Genomic DNA, 16453 nt, shown 5'->3' with positions numbered 1-16453 from the left:
CTAGGCAATTACCACATGCTCCTCAAGCGCAAAGAATTCGGCCAATATGAGTGGCTGCCAAAAGACAGAGAGAGCTGATGGCAATTATTGCTCATGGAGAGATGTTAAGCGCAGAATGGTTAGATGAAGATGATGTTGACTTGTCGGGTGTATTGGTTCCACAAGAAATTAATGAATCAGCCACTATGCCCATTATAACAATTGAGGAACATTTGGCTTCCCCGTGGGAAGATGATAGAAGCTAGAATATTTTTTCATGAATTCAAAGTGTTATAGTCAATTTGAAATCTGTTAAACAAGTAAAAAAATGTATTAAAATTTATTTGTAGACCTTTTAATTTCCATAATTCTATTTTTAACATAAAAGCCAGCCGTATAAAATATTGTTAGTTTGTGGTGGGGGGGTAAAATTTTATTGGGGGGGGGTCACTGAAAGTTTGACAGTTGTTGACTGGGGGGTAGGGGGGTAAAAAAATTGCCTAAAAATTGTTGACATAATTAATGGACGTCCCCTTAAGCAGTGAGCTGCTTTTATTCATTGTCTAGTTACTAAAAGTATTTGATAATCTCTACATGGGATGGATGTACAGTGGTGAACATGGAGATTTCAATATTTGATAATCTATACTTGGGATGGTTGTACAGTGGTGGACATGGAGTTTTCAATATTTGATAATCTATATGTGGGATGCTTTTACAGTGTGGGACATAGAGTTTTCAGTATTTGATAATATATACTTGGGATGGTTGTTCAGTGGCTGATATGGAGTTTCAGTATTTGATAATCTATACTTGGAATGGTTGTTCATTGGCAGACATGGAGTTGCAGTATTTGATATTATATACTTGGGATGGTTGTACAGTGGTGGACATGGAGTTTTCAATATTTGATAATCTATATTTGGGATGGTTGTTCATTGGCAGACATGGAGTTTCAGTATTTGATAATATATACGTGGGATGGTTGTCCAGTGGCAGATATGGCATTTTTTCATGACATTGAGAGTTAATAGATTCATTACTGGACCAGTTACATTTGATAAGCATGCAGATATATGAAATTTGGTCATGATTGTTTTGATTGCATTATTAAACAGTTAAGAAGCAGGGGTTAGTGCACATGAGCAGGGGTAATGTTGTTTTGGTATGCTAGTCACAGACCAGAAGAGATTGTGTTATGTCCTGTTGTCCATCATCCCTCATTTGTCCATCCATTAGAACAAGTTTGTTATTACTACCCTTCTTAAACTACTTGGAAAATTACCTGAAATTGTACACGCACATTCATCCCATGGTCTAGTCAATACCAAGTGAAAATGGGGCCCCGAGTGGCCGAGTGGTCTAATGCGCTCTCCGTTACGGATCACTGCCGTCTCACCTCTGTCTGCGTAGGTTCGAGTCTCGGATTCGGCCAATGTGGATATGTGAGAAAGCTTGCCAGTAGCTTCTCGAGGGTCGGTTGTTCTTTCTGGGGTTTTCCCGGGTTCTTCCTCCACCATTAATACTGGCCGCCATGTATAGCCTATCATGTGCTGAAAAATGGCGTTAAACCCAACAACAACAACAACAACCAAGTGAAAATAGTCCTGCTCAGATATCAGATATAACTACTGCAGTTTAAAAAGCATAAGCAAGGTCACAAACTTATTGGTCAATATTGTCCAGAGTCTGCCATGCCTGATTAGTGCCTACTTACAAGACTATCAAACATGGGCTGGCATGTAATGTGCCATTCACAGTACACTTGTTTTGAAGCTGACATTGCTATTTCATTTTGATAGGGGTTGGCATATCTTACCTTGTTTTCTTATGCTTTCATCTGCACCAAATGCTCCCTTAAAAGTCATGTCAAAAGGCAAACAAGAAAGATCCTGATTTTCTGTTGATCATGGTATTTGTTGTTTGTTCTACTGATTACTACGAACAAACTGCACAGACTCAGATCTGCTGGAGCGTTATGCGACAGCAGGTCTGGGTCTTTGCAGTTTTCAGTTGGACTTGTCTTATAGGTGAGTATTTACAGTGTTAATATTAACAATAAACTATCTTTGTATGGTTATTGTTATGAACTTTGACATTTTACTGTAAAGGGATTATGAACTTCTTTTGTTGTTTGTTTGTTTTATATTCTGTGGTTGAGTCACTGATATGGTATATTCCATTACCATTCCACATGTGCTGGAGTTTTAGATTACAGAAGCAATGTACTTCACTGCAGTATTGTTTGCTTATGTTTTTCAGACCTGATTGACATTTATAGTTTCACATACAAATTTTAATATTATGGCCAGGCCTGAAGATGCAAAAATTATTAAGCTTGAGTTTTGGCTCCAGATTCTGTGTCAACAAATCAGAGATTAGGATTTTACTTTTGAAAAGACACGTTTGATTAAATAAGAGTGGAAACTCAATCTCAGATTCAAGCTCAGAGTTTTTTTTATCTCTAACCCAAGCATGTTAGTTTAATGCTTAAATATTTTACCAGATTGAAAAGTAGTTCAGGCTTGGTCATGTTTTTCTCTAAGTCCATCTATTTGTCCATCAACCAGATATCAACACTGAGGTTAGGGTTTGCATTTTTTGTCATTTTCAATGATATTGTTGCCAGCAAGTACAAAGTAGGTCACTGTGACCATTATTTCATTCAGTTTATTAGTTTACCTTTGCAATGAGTTATGGTCTATAAGAAAGGGTTTTCCTTAAGGACATTTTGTCAGATGCTTAGGGAGTCAAACAGGCTGACGTCAAAATGTGTTTTGTGGAGTACTACCCCAGTCAGTGAAAATTAGGTCACTTTGACCTAAAGTTTCTATTCTGTTGATTTGTGTTAATTTATGCATATAGCTCACTTCTCAGGTACAGTTGTCTATGGAGTTATATTACTTGGTATGTAACCATGTCATGGGCAGAGGTGAAGCAATTTATCGATATATATTGATGCCTCAGTATTTCTGCTGTACCAATACATATATTGCTTCAAGAGGTGAAAAATCAAGTACTTAACTCATCATTTATCAACCACTTTTATGCGAATTTTCTTTGTTGATTTGTTTTTTGTCTACTATTGGTGTCACACTGAAATATGTTATATTAAATTTTCATTGGTTGTTATTGTTTATTCTGATCCCAGGTAAAAAAAAACAAAAACACCAATCAAAATTAAATGTAGCATATTTGCTGCATGATAAAAAGAAAGTATTGGCAAAGCAAAAGAGAAACTTGGTGCAAAAGTGATCAGTAATTGTTCTGAAAAGTACTTAAATTGATATGCTGACAGGGCACACGAATCATGCATAATTGGTACAAATTCGGGCATTTCGAGAGCAGCGATGTGCAAGAACTCCCGCAAATTATTTGAATGTTGCGTATGAAAATGTACTCAGTTTAGTATACAATTTTTATTAAACCAATTACCCTTAAAGTCACGCCAATAAATGTATCGTAGCACTGACATCTGTTGTCGTGTATGCAACTATTTACACATCTTGGTTCTTCAGCTTCATATGAATGGTTGTTAAACTAAATTTCATTGGCACACTGTGCCTTGGAACAAGCAATTTGTGATAGTTTGAACCTTCCATCAATGAAATTTTACAAATGCATGTTTAATATATGGGCTACCTAGAAAACCCAAAGTGGTTGATTCCCAGTGTGGTTCATCTTCAGATGGCGATTTTGTTGGGCAAATACTGGCTGTTTTTAGTTATGATGTCAATAATGTTTAAAGTCATAAAGTGTATCAGATTATTGGAACTGGGAAATGTTAATGAAGATACCAGTGGGTGATTTTTGAGTCCTAAAATGGTGTTAAATGCCAGTCAATGACCTTTCAGCAAATGTTGAAAAAGCAGGATACCAGGCCAAATTAAAACACAGATAATTCAAAAGTTGAATACAATTTTAGCCCTGTGGGATCATATCCTACAAAACTATATCTTCCTATTGGGGTTAAGATAAACAGAACAAATAAGAATGAAAATAAATAAATTAAGAAGTAAATATATTTATTTGATCAAAATAAATGTGTCTGGTAGAAAAAGTGAGTCTTGAATCTGATCAAATGGAACAGGCTTAAATGGCCTAAAATGTTGAAATAAAGTCACTGACAACTAATAGATCATCTGTTTGAAAGTATTTTTTTCTTGTTATGGAAGAGAATGGCATATAAATAGATGCTAAACATATGTCTGTAATATGTATACTGGAAATGCAACTAGTAAATTACATAAAAGGGCAACACCTACCACTGACAGACCTTCTAAAGATGGAAAGACCATCAAGTTCATATGTATATTGAAATTATATCATATTGTAGGCTGTGTATATTGTGAATCATAATAATATGTGACACAGGTGTATCATTTCAGCCCTAGTGATGAAGAGTACTACGATTATCAGAAAACCCCATGAATAACAATGAATATACCAATTAGTATTCATGGTTTACATTTGGTCATACTGCTTTTGGTTTCTTTACTGTTAGAACTTAGAAAGTAACAACATTGATGATTGCAACTTTTTACACAAGATGTTTTTATTACATAAATTGTAAAAGTCTGTTAAAGAGAAAAATTCTTGCAATCTGAAAGTTTTTGCTCACAATTTATTTTGTCAGTGCTTTATATTGTACATGAAGGTGATGAAGCAGTTCCGTGAAGGTGGCTACAATACTCTGGTATCTACCTGTGTGGGAGAGGAGGGCCTGGACATTGGGGAGGTGGACCTGATCATCTGCTTTGATGCCCATAAGAGTCCTATACGTCTTGTCCAGCGGATGGGAAGAACAGGACGCAAACGGGAGGGCCGGATTGTCATGCTTGTGACACAGGGAAAAGAAGAGCAGGTGCATCATACATCACTTGTTGTTTGTGGAACTTGAATGACAAATTAATTGTCCAATTTGCAAGCATTTGAAGAATACAGGAGTTGATCTAAAAGTTCTACAACAAATGCAATATCTTCTAAACAATGCAACACAGCTTAAAAATGTGCCTGGCTTTAATTGAAAGTGTACCTTTAATTTAAAGTGTACTGATTTAGGATATGATCCTATTTTTAAGTTGATAACATAACAGGCATCTTTTTCTATATCATATATATAGACATGGTGGCAAAATGGCACTTAAGTCCATTTGTGAACAGAAATGATTATACAATTTTATGCAGTATATTGGGAAAGTCCTTTACACAGATAAATGCTGACTTGGATGCTGTCTATGGACCTAAAACTCTTGCTAAATCTGGAATTAGTAAATGGATGAAATGATGTGGTAATGGTAGGGAGACTAATGAAGATGATATAAGAAAAGGCAGGCCAAGTAGATCTCCTTTAAAAAAATAATAAATTCTGTTGAAGCATATGTAAAGAGAGACATGTTACTGTCTGAGAGGTAGCAAATAATTTTGATATTTAATACAGAAGTGCAGACAAAATTCTGACTAGGGAATTAGGAATGTACACGGTTTGTGCCTTTTGGGTACCCATATTGCATGATAAAGAACTGAATTTAAAGGTAAAGATCTGCATGGAATTATTATACAGGTACATTGTGAAAAACTATAATTTCTTAAATAATTGATGAAACTTTGATACACTACTTTGAACCCAAGTATAATAGCTGAAGCAGTGTATAGAAGTGTATAGTGTATAGAAGTGTATACAAAATCGCCATTGACCTATAAAAGCATGTCATTCCAAATTAGCTAGAAAAGTTATGTGCATTATGTTCTTCAACTTAACAAGGAATAATTTTGAACAATGTGGTACCAGAGAACACTTCAGTGAATGGACAGCACTGTGTCACAGTAATTGAATATAATTTATGTGAGACTATTAGCACAAAGTGTCCATAACTACTGAGGGATGGCTTCATTTTGCACTAGGATAATACCCTTGTATATACATGCAAGTTTATAATGCAGACATTACAAAAACTTGCCATTGAAACCCAAAATCACCCACCATACGCTCAGATTTAGCTCCTTGTAACTTGCAGCTTTTTTCAAAATTGAAAGATTTGTTCCCATCTTCATTCAGTCTACATTATAATAGGCAGTTAACCAAATTATCTAACTATGTAGGAGAGATCATATGAAGATGAGAGTGGATTTGTATTAGATGTCACAGTCTGTAGGCTTGAGAAAAATATATGTTTTCATCGATTCATTAATTAAAAATGTGCATGCAGTTAACTGAATTTCCAAACTCTGAAGGAGAGGCTAAGGTGTAGGGTTGGCACAAAAAAAAGTGTTAATTCATTAATTACAAATTTAATTTTTAAAAATCCACCATTATCTGCAAACTGGATCCAGCAAGACATGGGCTTGGTCTGGTTCATATAATAATTATTAAACATTATAACTTTCCTAAGTGTTAAACTATATATTCTCAAAAAAATGGATCTGGTGGGGAGATGTTGCATCATTCAGAGACTGTTACAATTAATTTTTATATTTATTGAGGAATAATGTTAAGTATAGTTTTTACTAAGTAGTGAATTGGAGGCATTCTTGATTGTGGTGTATGGTCTAGATGTCCAACATAATACATTCAGAAAAGGGTCACTGTAGCCTAATATTTCTACATTTGTGAAGACAAGACCTATATTTTGTGTTGAATCCCTCTACTTTGTAGATCTACAATCAGAGCCAATACTCGAAAAGAAGCATTCACAAAGCCATCTTGAATGGAGCCAAGACCCTCCATTTCTACCAGTTCAATCCTTGCATTTTGCCAGACAACACTGCTCCCACCTGCCACAAGATGCACATTTCAATCAAGGAGCAATTTATACCAACAAGAAAGCTGTCAGCTGACAAGGATCAGTGTACAAATTCAGTTACTGGTATGTGGTGTGGAGGGCCAGATGGGACGTATATTATTGTAGTCCTCATTCAATCTCACAGCTATAAATATACTTTGTTTAAAGAAGATTACATTTCATTGAGTGTAAATGAATTGCACATACGCATGATTATTTTTTATATAAAAGATGAGTTGCAAATTAATGTGAATATTGTTTGTCCTTTGGATTGAAGCTTAATTACATTTTGCCCCTGTAATAGTGACTTTAAAATTCAAATTTATATCTTAAATCATATTGAATGCTGATGAAATTATTTGGTCATACTTTGTAATTAAGCCAAAATTAGTGTCTAAAGGTTTTAAGAATCATGGGTTTTGAAGAATGCACGTTTTAATAACACTCTGTGTGACAATTTCCACACAGAGGGTGAATTCCCTCTCATGCATTTTTGTAAGGGGTGTGTTTTTCCATATTTTAGGGGATCTCAGTTTTATGTAAGATGATTATCTATGAATAGATCCACTGCAACAAATTTGAGTGTTATGAATAACTCTGAATGAATGAAGAAACAAATTTACAGTTATTTATCTTCATTATTATAACAAAGGCAGCTATCTTGTTTTAGGACAGTAGGACAATATTGTATGTAGTAGGCCTGCATAATAGCTGGGACATTACCACCAAAGACCAAAAGTTAAATTTCTAGAAAACTAAAGCTTGAGATAACAGGCAATGCCTTTGTTTGAAGGTTTCAGAATTTACAGTTTGTCGTTATTTCTAGACTTTCAAGAGTTCATGTCAAAAAGAATATGGCAATGATAATACTGTATTTCATATAAGTTTTTGTACATGAAAAAATAATTATTAACTTCAGTGTACAAAAAATTATATGTAAAATAAATAATTATCATTTTATGGTCCTGCCTGTGTACAAAAAATAAAGGGATAATACCCAAACAAGTTTTATGGAACACACACTGCTCAACAACCCAACAGTAAAAAAAAATGTACAAAATATATATTTTCTGTCTCATTCTGCTCTCAACTCAAGAGTCCAATTACAATAAAAATAAAAGTACTCAAAAAGATTTTTGTTTTGGTTTTAGAGAGAGAGAAAGAGGGAGAGCATAATGTCTCAATGTGCATGCTCATCTGCATGTAGAGCATATGGAGCTTTTATAATGTTGGCAAAATGTTTAAGATGGCCTGAACGTATTTGGGTGTTATTTATTGGCAAATTGTACACATCAATTAGACCAACAAGTAGGTCTTCTTTGTCAGAAGAAAAAAAACAGACCTACTTGAAGGTCTGCACAACAAGTCCACGTTGTCAAGAAACTTAGAGTAGCCTTTATTCTTACAACAACCTAATTTTCAAATTACAATAAAAAATATAAAGAACTAAAAAACCACATTTTAGTTAATGCGTGTGTATGTGTGTGTGTGTGTGTGTGAGAGAGAGAGAGAAACTTTTTGTAAGTATACAAGACTGTATTTATTCAGGGCAGTTTTGAATTGTAGCTTTTGCAAAGAGAAAAAAGACTATTTCCAGTTGCCTGACAATTGTGATGATCCTCGTGTATTAGGACAAGTATATTCCATTATCAATAAACACCTCTAAATCAACAATTCATTCTTATTTTAATTATGATTTACATTGTTACAATAACCATATGGCTACGCAGTGTTATTTACACGCTAATTACATGTAAATATGCTTAGAGCTTTGGTTATTGCAGTTGAAACCAGACAGATGGCAAGATTTGACAGAAGAGGTCAAATCAGCAAGGCTGCCAGTAGGGAAATGAGGCTCTCTTTAGGGAAACAAAAATCTGTCGACGTGCTATTGAGGCCATTGTCCATACAGCAGATGTTGTAAAGACCAGCAATCATGCACATTACTTGTTATTTGAACTTGCCAATAAAGATAACATTAAAAGGGTATATAGTAGAATAGATTCATAACAAAATATATATATCCAAGTCAAAACAGTACAAGCACTTAAAAGATTGTATATGTACGAATCAATTTAACTAGTTAGTGACTTTCAAATTGACGATAGAAAATGACAAGGTTTTTATAATATATTTGTGTATGACTATAATAAAACAGTAAGACTATTTCATCATTGGACTTGGTCTTCACTTTAGCATGTACTCAGATATAATTTGTTTTGGATAAGAAAATATCACATGGCTTCCAAACTCAGTTTAAAATGCATGTGGTGTTTTGTTATGGTGATGGACTTAATAAGAAGAACTAATTAACGATAATTAAGGATTATGTTCTGTGAAGGCTTTTGTCCAGTTAATAATACCAGTAGATATTGTAATGACAATATGAGAGCTTATGCATCAATCATTGCATTTTATCAGCAACAATTCACTATTAATATTTGTAAAAACAAAATGGCTATATGGTATCTTGGATCTAATTTGCAAACATAAATCTTATTAGTAGAAATGTTATATCTGATAATTGAAAGGATTTTTCAAAAAATACAAAGTGATATGTACGAAAAATGATGATACATTTAAATAATTATTAGTTTGATAACTGGATGGTGTACGAAAAATGAAAGGGTACAAAAAGCACATGAAATACAGTAGAGTAGAATGCTAGCTTTTATGTAATTGATGTTTTCTGTTTTATAATTGTTTTTCACTGTAGTGATTACTATTTTATAGCAATGCTGTGATTGTTTCAAATGAATAACCTCTAAGAGCTAAAATATTTGTGACACTCTTTCCATATGATATATATTTATCTTTCTATACATTGATTTACAGCATAGATAGGATATTTGCTTGAAATCAGTAAATAACATTTCATTGAGTAGTTTTTCACCCATGAGATGAAATATATCTATTATTCACCCAGAGCAAGCAAATTTTCTTTTAATGTTATGCTCAAGTGTTGGGTTAACAATATGTATAACAGACTGATAACAGAGTTCTTGCTGTATCCCTTGTGATAATATAAGCCTTTTACCATTTATGTTCTGCTATGTTTTGTGTATATTGACAAAGAAAATATCAGTAGTAATGTAATTCTCTGTCCTAATTCAAGGCAGAACAACACTTAAAAAAATGAAGAAAAAGGTATGTGCAAATTATTGGAATTGAGCTTGGTTTGTCAGCATGCCAGGCAGTCATACTTACCACTAGACCATATAAGCATCTAAAAATGGCTAACATTTCCTTGTTATAATGTTACTTTTATTGCAGTGAAAATATTTATCATATTTCATTCTGGTGAATTAATACATTTATCTGAAAATGTAAGTAAATCACATAACAGGGTGAAGTTGGCATGAAAATAAATACATTTATCTGGAAATGTAAGTAAATCACATAAGAGAGTGAAGTTGGCATGAAAATAAATACATTTGTATGGAAATGTAAGTAAAACACATAACAGGGTTAAGTTGGCATGAAAATAAATGCTGATATTTTAGATCAAATTCAAACATATTTAAATAGTATTTAGTAAAATTCATGCAAACCATATACAGTATTGTTTGCTCTGCCTAACACAAAGAAGTTGATTATGTCTTGATAATAGATGTAATTTTAAGAAGGCAAGTTACTGCTTGATAAGTCACTTCCAAAAGATGAAAGATGATAATAACTACACTGAGTTTCTTTTGCAGCATAAAATTTCAGATTTGATGATTCGATTTTGGATTGCACATAATGTCAACTACCAAACTGGTATTTTCATCACTGAAGTGTATTGTACTCCTAATGGCACTAATTCAGAATTTACAAGTGATTGGTATACAGAGAGTACATTATTAAAGACGAAGACAAGATGTTGTTGAATAGGCAAAAAATAGGTTCAGACAAAACCTGCATTTGCTCAAGTTCCTTGGTATTTTATGCTGTTGACCAGAAACCAGTATAAAATTCACTTAGGACCAGAACTTAAATTGAACATCACATCAACATTTTTATTGATCTTATCATACAATGGAACTGAAGGCTTTTTATTAGTTATTTGTTTACAATTTGATACATTTGAGCACTTAAGTATACACAGCTGTTTGACTTACTATATTTGTTGAATGGTCTTTATGGACGAAATTATCAGAAAACATAGTAACATCAGTCCAGACTTGTGCAAGACATAGTAGATTGTTTTACGTCATCTGCTTTTAGCAGATGACAAGACAGGTATAATGTTTCCAGTGCTGGCAATGGCATGAACATTAAAGTTTGAATTTAATGTTTGTTAATCAAATTAGATACAGAGCAAGGCCAGACACCACATTCAACAGTATCATTCTCTTAATTTTGTTGTATAAGCTGTACAAGTAGTTAATATGAAAGTGGTGACTTGTAATTGTTCTGTGTGATCATAGGGGATAATTGGCTTCCTGCTAAAAATGTCTATAATTTACACTGGGTCTAACCGTATGAATTAGAATTTGAATGTAGTAACACAGTAAGAATTATATTACTTGAATCTGTCAGGCATGAAAAGTCTGGGCTGCTCCGAAGATATACTGACTAGAGAGGAATATGAGGAACTTGTCTTGGAGTGGGGACTGCCACTGGACCAAGTGCCAAAAATGCCAAAGTCTTCAGATATCATCTGTATGTCTGCTGAACTACAGGTAATTATATTGTCTGTCTACACAAAACTTCCTGTCTCAAATAAACCACTATCTCATGATTAATTGGCAGTTGTACACATGGTTTTTCACAACATATGAATGAAGCTTGAAGTAATATCATAAGACTTAATAAGACCCAGAGCTGTCCCCATAGCTAGGCTCATGCTAAATACAAGTTATATTTTTTAATTGAGTCGTACAGGTTTGCTTTGGGTTTTTTCTTGTTTTTTATAGTATTGTTCTGCATAGAGTGTTGTATTAGAATATGGACAATAAATTGTACAATGTTAAAGAGTAGTTTCAAATTAACTGAGTAAGAAAGAATACATTTTTTATGGTTATAATGTTCCAGCTTCCTTTGCACCTGCTAGTTCATCATATTCGTGTTTTATTTTTTGTAATTGCAAACATTAAGGTACAAGTATGCTGTTGAATTGACAACTACATGGCAGGGGTTTCAAAATGTCAATAAACAGGGTAAGAATGTTTTTGCTTGCAAGTTATTGTTTAAAAATTAATTTTATAACCTTACTAATCTAATATTTACCTTGATTCGGTTTGATTTTATGTTCATTGAGTCATTTTAAGACTTACTGTAAGCCAGTCTTTAGTCAGCAAGGCTTTCAGACTTAAATGTTGTTTTTATACAGAATCTGTCATTGAGTAATCAGATTGAGGCCTTTTGTAAATTTGTGTACCAAAACAATTTATTTTCAAAATAAAATGACTAATCATTTCACTTGTACCTTGTAAATTAAGTAACTTTTCTTACTTGGGTTAAACATTTGTATTTGAACTTTAGATTGTAGAAATAGCAGTAAACTCGATGATTATATATAGCTGGTTACATTTGGTGTGTTAAGTTTATGTCTCAAGCTCTCATCACGCTAAATTATCAGACCATTTGACGATTCATATCAGTATCATCCTATTGCAACAAAAGAGGGTCACTGTGAGCTGTGATCTAAATTTCACTATTTGCATATAGTTTATGACCACTTACTATTATGCCTGGAAATTTGGAGCCTGGTGAGGGGATGTATCTGTATGAGTACTACAATCTCATCACAGAAAGTAGGTCATTGAGACCCATATTTCATGCATTACAGGGGTTTCAGGCTTTGTTTCTCTGTTGGCTCTGTTGCTAATTAAAAGTTTAGTTTTATAAATGTAAATATAATGAACTGTAACAAAAACTACAGGAAAATACGTCCTTGCAAATAAACCTACACACAAAACACAAGAAAATACAGGAAAATACATCCTTGCAAATAAATCTATACACAAAACACAAGAAAATACAGGAAAATACGTCCTTGCAAATAAACCTATACACAAAACACAAGAAAATGCAGGAAAATACATCCTTGCAAATAAACCTATACACAAAACACAAGAAAATGCAGGAAAATACATCCTTGCAAATAAACTTATACACAAAACACAAGAAAATACAGGAAAATACATCCTTGCAAATAAACTTATACACAAAACACAAGAAAATACAGGAAAATACATCCTTGCAAATAAACTTATACACAAAACACAAGAAAATACAGGAAAATACATCCTTGCAAATAAACTTATACACAAAACACAAGAAAATATAGGAAAATACATCCTTGCAAATAAACCTATACACAAAACACAAGAAAATACAGGATAAAAGATAAAGATCCTAGAATCATAAATAAGGACCATGCCCTTACAACAAAGAAAAGGTCACTGACCTACATTGAACATTTTAATGACTTAGGTTAAGTTTTGTATATAGCTTATGACCAGAGTTTTGTTTGCATGTTGTGTCCATATATTAGAGGTGCATGGTATTAAGGTGTCCTGATTTACCTAGGTATTTATTTCTTAAGTCTGATCTCTGTGCTTATAAAAACAAATATCATTTTGTATATGGCTCCTAATGCAACAATTCACCAGTTGACTTTCATTGGTTTACTCCACATTAACTTTACAAATTTAATTTTCGTATAGAATTCACAGTTTAACATGAATTGAAGTTATCAACAGCTCTGTGTATCAGTTACTGAATATAGTTTGGTATAGAATCCCTATTTAAACATGAATTAAACTTATCACCAGATTTGTGTATCAGTTACTAAATTTAGTCTGGTAGACCATTGCAGACAAAAATATGAACTTAAGTTGTTTTATTTTCAATTTTACACTTTTAAAATATAGAGAATTAATTTTGAATTCCAAAATATTTATTATTAGATAATTTATAATATCAGGAAATCAGGCTCTTAAATGATGAAATGAGTTGATTTTTTACTGCTTGTAGTAGAAAATGATTTCCTAATATGATGTGCCATATGCTACATAAAACGAGTGAGTCTTGTCACCATTTTGCGCTATTACCTTGCCATGTTTGAAGACCAGACATATTTTCCATTTAGAATTCAAGTGCAGTTTGTATAAATTTCTCTGTTACAAGACATAAATATACTTTTCAGGCAGTTTTATTTTATTCAGAAATTATAAGTTTTGTGAGAATTTTTTTTTTCTTGCCTCCAATTTGACACATTTTGCTTCCTGATCATTGCTCATGATCTTGCATGCTTATTGCCTGTGCCATGGTTAGCATCTTGCATGCTTATTGCCTGTGCCATGGCTAGCATCTTGCATGCTTATTACCTGTGCCATGGCTAGAATTGGGAGATTTCTTATTAGTCACATCTATGACTTGTAATAGTGACATTTTACCAGCTTGTTTAAGTAATTCCAATTTTTTAAATAATAATAATAATAATAATAATGAGGACTTTGTATAGCGCCTAATCTTTAGAAGTTCTAAGTGCTTTACAACTTTAGACAACACCTATAAGATAAGAAACATAATAATATTATTAAAAAAGCAAACAACATGAAATTAGAAAAACATTAAAAAAATAAAAAACATGCTGAGAATATTTCAGGTAGGAAACATTATTAGGTCTTTAAGTTTGTTCTTGCTGTCGAAATAAGTGAGTTTTGAGAGCCCTCTTGAATGTGATCATGGTGTCTTTGTGTCTAAGTTCAGTGGGCAATTCATTCCACGTTGCTGTGCCCTGATATGCAAAAGAACACTGTCCATATGACTTTGTTTTCATACTTGGAATAATGAGTATACGATTGTCAGAAGAGGAGCGTAAGTATCTTGCTGGTGTGTACACATGGGTGAGGTGAGATAGGTATGTTGGACTAGAGTCCGACAGTGAAATATAGCACAGAGAACAAATTTTGTGTTTGATTCTGGATCAAATGGATAGCCAGTGTAGGGTACAGAGCAGCACGGAGGTATGCTCTGATCGTGGTACTCTAAGTATGATCCGAGCAGCTGTGTTTTGAAGTTTCTGGAGTAGATATTGAGATGAACCAGACAGAATTGAGTTACAATAGTCCAGTTTTGAAAGTGCTAAAGAACACACAAGTGTTTTAGTGGCATCAACTGAAAGATATTTGCGAATTGAGCTGATGCGTCTCAGCTCAAGATATGCAGCCTTGCATATGTTCATGACATGTTGGTGCAGTGTGAGAGCACTGTCCAGAGTAACACCTAGGTTTCGTGCTGATTGTGTGAATTTAATGTTGGCATTGCTGATATTTATTGTTTTAGGTAAAGGATGTGAATGAGAAAGTCTTTGTGTTGTGATCAGAATGGCCTCAGTTTTATCATCATTCATCTGCGGCTTGTTACAAGTCATCCATGATTTCACATCAGAAATGCACCTCTCTACACCTTGGATGGTAGCATCTAAATTAGTGTTTTACCCCTTTTTTTACCAATAACAACATTCATAACATAATTCTGGTCACTGTCTCAAAATATTCATCATCTGTTGTCAAGATATATTTGGATAATTTTCTTATCAGTTATCATAAATGATGGATTATAATATATAACATAATACCTCAAACAACACAAACCTTCTTAATTCAAGGTTTTGTGACAAGATTGGAAATGTAAAGATCTTTGCAAAGAGTATGTGTATTTGCATTGGTAATCCAGCAATATACCCCTGGAACTGGAATTTAATGTATTTAAAAAATTCATTTTCGTATTTCCTTTAAAACTTCAAGGAAGAGTCTTTCTTCTCCTTTTTAGTGTAACAAAACAGATACGCAGTATATAAATGATAAAATAACTGTTTTTTGTTGTTGTAAAAATGCTACTCTGTATATTTTCATATGCCTTGAATATCAAGGTCTTTACAAAATATGTTAAGATGGATTTTTGCAATTTCTATTTTCCTGCATATAATAGCCAAAGTTCATTATTTTGTTTACTTATTGATCATTAATTATATCCACCATGGAGATCAAAATTTTAGTATATTGTATAATGTTTATACAATGAATATAACCTGTACATGGAGCACTTGTAGAAAAAAACTTGTTTGCTATCTAGTTCATAAATTCATGTGTACACTGAAATTGTGTGTTTATTTTTGCATCGTCATGTCAAACCGAGTGCCATATTAACCAATCAGAAATAAATCATCAAGGTCACATGGTTTGCTGTTTTAGATTATTTAGATTATGTCTATATTGTATCTTTTTGTACAGGCTTATTAAGCAAAGTGTTTTGCTTTTATTGTGATATGTTAACTTGTGTCTGTGCACTAATTATTTAGTCTACAAATCTGTTGATTAAGAATGTACTTAATCAATTCTGACATCTTTGTCTGTAGTAAGATAAGACTTTGTTTACGTACCAATTCAGACAAGCTGATCATTCTTGGTGATTTTAATGCCAGAGTTGGCATGGACCACATCTCCTGGGATGGAGTTATTGGTAGACATGGAATTGGCAACTGCAACAGCAATGGACATTTGCTCTTGAGGTTGTGTGCAACATATAATCTGCTGATCACAAATACTGTCTTCCGTCTGCCTAACAGTAATAAAACAACTTGGATGCACCCACGGTCCAAACATTGGCATCAGATCGACTATATCTTAGTTCATAGGAATGACAGGCATGATGTCTGTGTGACCAAGACCATGTGTGGTGCTGACTGCTGGACAGAA

At 33.4% G+C, this 16453-nt stretch overlaps 1 protein-coding gene across 1 annotated transcript in view; it reads left to right on the top strand.

The window, feature by feature from the left end:
* The window catches only part of LOC149805381 (uncharacterized), a 68437-nt gene that overhangs the window by 36352 nt on the left and 15632 nt on the right, over positions 1 to 16453 (top strand). Inside the window, exons 9-11 of the mRNA XM_089949857.1 lie at positions 4637 to 4843; positions 6635 to 6845; positions 11283 to 11425. Coding sequence (XP_089805983.1) covers positions 4637 to 4843; positions 6635 to 6845; positions 11283 to 11425 — 561 coding nt within the window. The remainder of the gene's footprint in view (positions 1 to 4636; positions 4844 to 6634; positions 6846 to 11282; positions 11426 to 16453) is intronic.

Source organism: Sinohyriopsis cumingii, chromosome 2 (assembly GCF_028554795.1).
Source record: "Sinohyriopsis cumingii isolate HCF-2022 chromosome 2, ASM2855479v2, whole genome shotgun sequence".
NCBI lineage: Eukaryota > Metazoa > Mollusca > Bivalvia > Unionida > Unionidae > Sinohyriopsis > Sinohyriopsis cumingii.
The sequence above is the reverse complement of the archived record's forward strand: the minus strand, read 5'-3'. Positions and strand labels throughout refer to the sequence as shown.